General features: G+C 46.6%; 1 protein-coding gene across 1 annotated transcript in view; it reads left to right on the forward strand.

Moving 5' to 3' along the window:
• LOC107749046 (E3 ubiquitin-protein ligase TRIM69-like) overlaps positions 1–6024 on the forward strand; it is a 63844-nt gene that overhangs the window by 873 nt on the left and 56947 nt on the right. Inside the window, exon 2 of the mRNA XM_016564094.1 lies at positions 1123–1553. Within this exon, the coding sequence (XP_016419580.1) occupies positions 1123–1553 (431 nt within the window). The remainder of the gene's footprint in view (positions 1–1122; positions 1554–6024) is intronic.

The following is a 6024-nucleotide window of genomic DNA, read 5'->3' on the forward strand; positions in this document are numbered from 1 at the left end:
TTTTTTAGAATAGATGACATTTTTACCTACTGAAGACTTCTTTGCATGGCCTTTTCCAGATTAGACTAGAACGAAGTTAAGACTGAAGAGTGATTGGTGGATGCGGACATCCTAACAATGTGCAGCGATCACCTGATAGGCCCATGTGCAGGTCATTGAAAAGTTAAATACAGAATAAATGTGAATTTGAATTTGGTAAACCAAATTCAAATGTGACGTTTCAATTACTAATGAAAATGCATGGAATTTAGCGCCACTAAATAACAGTGCTAATAAGCTACCGATGGCCAGTCAGTCTGCTCCACAGCCAACCATGGGCCAACTCCTTGCTCGGGCCCTGGGGCCTCTGCCCCGCCTAACCCTATTGTTAATGCCACCCTGAGCATGACATTTAATATTATATATTATCACAGTTCAGTTCATAGTTTTTGTATAAACACAGTGTAAGAAATTATTATAAAGTGAATGATTATTTAAAGTGAATTTGATAATGATAAATGTATATTTGATTTGTTGCATACAGTAATTTAAAGGATTCACTTTAATCTCTCTGTTTTAGTTCAGTTCATCAGAAGAGATCAGAAGCAGAGTCCAGCTGTGTGTCTGTGAGGAGTGACGGGTCTATGATTCATCCAATAATGTTTAAGAGTGGAGATTCATGGCCTGATCTCAGGTATAACATTTCTGTAAGAGATATGATCTGAACATGTTACACAACATATATAAATATATAAGACATTGTGCTTATTAACACATGTAATATATCATTTTTATTTTACAGGCATGAAGTCCTCAACACGTTTAGATCAAATCTGCTGAAGAAGTTTGAGTGTCTGTATGAGGGAACCGAGAAGAACGTGACAGATGAAGACATGATCCTCAAACTGGGGAGACTAGCTTTTGAGCAGCTTGTGAAAGGAAACCTGATCTTCTATGAGGAAGACCTGAGAGAGTGTGGCATTGATGTGACAGAAGCATCAGTGTACTCAGGATTGTGCACTCAGATCTTCAGAGAGGAGTTGGGCTTGTATCAGGGGAAAGTCTTCTGCTTTGTTCATCTGAGCCTTCAAATATAATTCATTATCTGAGCTGCATCAGAGAGCTGTGGAAGAGGCTTTACAGAGTAAGAATGGACATCTGGATCTTTTCCTGCGTTTTCTTGTGGGTCTCTCAGTGGAGTCCAATCAGACTCTCTTACGAGAACTACTGACGCAGACAGGAAGCTGCTTCTACAACAAAGAGGAAACAGTTGAGTACATCAAACAGAAGATCATGGATAATCGCTCTCCAGAGAAATCCATCAATCTGTTCCACTGTCTGAATGAACTGGGTGATGATTCACTGATGCAGGAGATCCAAGATTATCTGAAATCTGGACGAATAAGAAAAACCAAACTCTCCTCTTCACAGTGGTCAGCTCTGGTTTATGTGTTGCTGACATCAGAGCAGAAGATGGATGTGTTTGATCTGAAACAGTTTATTGGAGAACAACATACAGCAGATGAAGTTCTTCAGAATCTGTTACCGGTGGTTAAAGAATCCAGATCAGTTCGGTGAGTAACACTGAAAACAATCACTGCACTTTCAAACCTTGATCACATTTATGATTTTAGCATGTGCTTTCTTACCAAAGCAAAGGAAAATTTCTCACATTTCTGGCCGTGAGCAGGAGAGGTGTGTGAGATACTCTTACTAAAGCAGCTGAGGAGGTTTTTGTGTCTGTGTGAGAGCTGATGATTGTAGAGCTCAGTGTGGAAGATGAAGATGAAGGATTGAATGTGAGGGAGGTCAAAACTCACAGCAAATAGATTTGGACTCATTGTCCTCTATGTTTAAATTAATGTTTTTACTGTCTGTATGAATAGTATGAAAATTTTCACATTTCTTTTCTTTAATTAATTAATTTAATTAATTATTTATTTAACCGGGACAATGGCCCACATAGCAATTTTTAATGGCCCAGCTCTGGTCCACACAAACCCTTTTGCCTCGGCCCACATACCGCAAAGAATGACGGCCCTGGAGTGGCTCAGATCTGGATTAAAGACAATGGGCCATAACTGGCCCGAGTCTCAGCCAATTAATAGCCCATAAGTGGCCCTGCACTGGGCCTGAATAGGTTTTAGCATTGGTACCGATTCTCAGCCTTTAGTAAACCAGAAGCCCCAAAACTGAGCCACACCTGAGCCTTATATAACCCAGACCCAATACAGCATATTCATATTTTAGATTAGCATTGTGTATTTCTTTTACAGTAATTGCCATCATTTTGTAAAAAAAACATTAACTGACACAAACTTTGCTTTCAGCAGGCAACTGGTAACAAAGACTCAAGACTGAACAATAAGGCATGGCACAAACCCACTTATATAGGGCAAAACACATGCATCGCACTTCAGGCTTAATGAATGGTAGTGTTCAGCATCACCGACCAGGAGGTCCAGTGATGAGTTATTACATAAACATAATCAAAACGCTCTCATCATGAGCAGAAAAGAAAGTTAACTAGCAATTACAAAGTTTATGTTGTCTTTCCATGCCATCTACAAATAATTTTCCAAATTTTAACAATGAAATGTTTATTTTAAAATGCTCTTAACATGCTAATTAATAATGCTAAATGTAAATAAAAAGAAAGTCTTGTCACAAACCTGGTCTGAATGATCAGAGACAGGTAAAAATAACTATATTTGCAGAATTGTTGTTTTCTGCAGTATTTTAGCAAAAATATTGATCTGTTTTGCTGCTCACTTTGTTTCTGCTTCAGCTTTTAAAATAATCGCATCATCCGCAGCTCTTAATGGTGCTTTAGTGTCTTCATAGAGAAGCAACGCACACGAGAAGAGTTTGAATGAAGCCCGTTTGGCTCTAGATAAAAAATATTAGAAGATATGACGCTGAAAGATCATTACAATAAAGGACCCTGAGCGCTCGTGGTGTGAACCGCTCTGTTGTTTTGAAGCGCTGTTCACTTTATTTAGAAACGGTAAAATGGTGCTGCCGTGGCCATTATGTCTCGCGGTCAGGTTGGAACTAAACTGAGGTCCGGACCCATTTGAATATGCGTGATATAAAGTATATAAAGGTCTAAGAGTAGATTCTCCTGCTTGCGACCATGAAGTAATACAATAGAAAAAATGAGAAAAAATCAACGAATTCATAAAGACTCTTGTAGCTTCTATTGAAAGTTGACTCATTGAAAATTTGAAGATTTTTCACCATTAACTAATATATCTGGTTGGACCTCCTCCTTCTTTTTAATTTTAAAATACATACAGGCACTTTTCCGAACATTTTATGTTAAGCAACACTGAGTGAATCAGTCAAACATTTTTGACATTGTGATGGATATTTTTTGTGCCACATGTTCTTCTGTTTTGTCATGTACATAAATCACAGTGTCATCTGCGTATATTTGAATATGTACATCAGGACAAACATCTGCAGCTGGTGTCGGTTCATCATTCATGTTCCCTTTCAGTCGGTCACTCTCATCGTCACGTCGGTGATGACCGACGAATTGGGATCTCGCCAGAGAGACCAATCCACTTCGAGTGTAACTAAATGAGCCAATGCACATTGGCATGCGATTATTGCATCCAGCTGCCGCTGATCACAGCGTGAGTATAAGAGGCAGCAGGTGCACCGCATTCATTCATCCTTTCGCGTCGGAGCCGAGTGGTAGTGCATCACTACTGCTCTCTATTTCGGTGTTGCAAAGCAGAGAGCCAGCGAGTGCGGGCGTTATGGCATGGCAGCGGCTTCAATGCTTCAGCACAAAAGAGCAATCTCTAAAAGAGCAACACGAATGATTGCGTCTTTTTAAAGATGTCTTATCATCCATGCGTTTCTGGGTGCAGTCGCTATCTGGCGCCTCGGGACGGTCACGATCACTGTCTCACGTGTCTGGGCATTGAGCACGCTGAGCAGGCGTTCGTGGATGGTGCATGTTCTTTTTGTTGGGACATGACCATCTCGGAGTTGCATGAAAGACTCCGTTACGTCAAACGTGGCAGGGTCCCTCTGCCTCTGCCACGATCCAGTGTTCGTCTCAGCAATCGGGGCGGCGCTGCGTCCGGTGGACTCAGAGGTGATTTGAGGATCACGGTGACGGCTTCCCCAGAGGGAGTTCGTCACCCCTCAAGCACTCCGCAGCCGGTGGAGCGGCCGGAGGGATGTGCTGGCCCCTCTACACTGTGGAGGGAACCACCTGTTTCCTTCGGTTCGCCCCCTCGAGACCAGATGTCAATCGCTGCATCGGAGGGCGAGCTCTCTCTCTCTCTCCGGGGATGACGACCCGGCTGCGTTGCCCCCTTTGGGTGTGACAGCATTGTCCGAGCCAGACCCAGAGATGACGGCTATGCTTTCCCGGGCCGCCGAGAAAGTCGGTCTCGAGTGGAATCCTCCACCGCGTCCCGATCCTTCGAGGTGGGATGAGTGGTTTCTCGATGGAGGTTGTGCTGGTTCTCAGCACCCCCCTCTGGTGCCATTCCTCCCGGAGGTGCATAAGGAGCTTACAAGGTCATGGAAGTCACCTTTTACTGCCCGAAACAAATCTTGTAGTTCCTCCGCTCTCACCACCCTCGATGGTGGAGCCACTTTGGGGTACACAGGCATTCCCTCGGTGGAGTGGTCTGTGGCCATGCAACTGTGTCCAACAGCCGCTTCCACTTCGCGGGGTGACCCGTGTCTCCCCTCACGGGACTGTAGGTATTCGTCAGGTCTAACTGGCAGAGCTTACAGAGCTTGTGGGGAGGCGGCTTCTGACCTTCACCCCATGGCGTTACTGCAGGTCTATCAGGCCAAAGCCCTGAGAGACCTGCACGAGGGTGGCCACGACCTGACGTTTCTGCATGAACTGCGTACTGCGACGGACCTCACGCTTCGAGCGACGAAGGTGAATGCACAGTCTCTAGGTCGTGCGATGTCCATGCTAGTGGTCCAGGAGCGCCATCTCTGGCTGTGTCTGGCCGACATGAAGGAGCATGATAAGGTGCAGTTCCAAAATGCTCCCGTGTCACGGACCGGCCTTTTCGGCGATGCTGTCGAGAGCTTTGCCCAGCAGTTCTCGGCGGCACAGAAGCAGACTGATCAAACACATCCTGCGCTGGAGGAAACCTGCTGCTTCCACCTCGGCTGCAGCCCCTTAGCGGTTGCCCACGCAGCAGCCTTCCACCAGGCAGCGTCGTGGAGCCGGTCGCAGGCAGGACGCCCAGCCCATCCAGGCCCCCGCCAAACCCGGCGGTAAGCACAAGTGCAGGAGGTCCTGGGACGGGCGACCCGGAGATGGAGGAGACTGCTCGTCTGGAGATGGTGACTGCACCACTCCCTTCCCTGAAGGAGGGCCAGGTGGAGAATACTTTGTTTCATTTTGTTTTTGTTCCGCCGCTGGCCCAGCAGCCAGTGGTACCCAAAACTTAAACAATAAAAGAGTGGTTTCCTCAGTCTCTGGGTCTCAAGAGGAAGAGATTTGTGAACTGTGCATCACAGGGTCAATTCCCTCCTCCTCTCTCGCCAGCGGGCAGCAGTGGGTTGCCCAAGAACACCCCTCCTGCCCATTCGTGGAACCAGGTAAGGGCTGTAGCATTCGAGTCCCTGCTTCATGTCGTCACAGGCCGGGCTGTCACAAGCCTCAAGCCGGGACCCTGTGTTTTCTCCCGCACACGGAGGAATCAGGTGAGTGTTACACTTCGCACTCAGTCCCTGTGTTCCACCACACTGCCCCACCGTGGGTATGTCGGTGGCTCCATTGGTTCCTCTGGCACGGTCTCTCGGAGCCAGGTTAGCGCTCCCCAGTCCGTCTCGGTGGCTCCTGCGGACCATCAGACTCGGCTACGCGATTCAGTTCGCCTGGCGTCCCCCCAAGTTCAGGGGCATCCGGTTTACTTCAGTCAAGGCTGTCGATGCCCCTGTTTTGTGTGCGGAAATCACAGTCCTGCTGGCGAAGGATGCGATAGAGCCGGTCCCTCCAGCCGATATGAGGTAGGGGTTTTAGAGCCCTTACTTCATTGTGCCCAAGAAAAG

This window comes from Sinocyclocheilus rhinocerous, unplaced genomic scaffold (genome assembly GCF_001515625.1).
Source record: "Sinocyclocheilus rhinocerous isolate Xijiao unplaced genomic scaffold, SAMN03320098_v1.1 scaffold1883, whole genome shotgun sequence".
NCBI lineage: Eukaryota > Metazoa > Chordata > Actinopteri > Cypriniformes > Cyprinidae > Sinocyclocheilus > Sinocyclocheilus rhinocerous.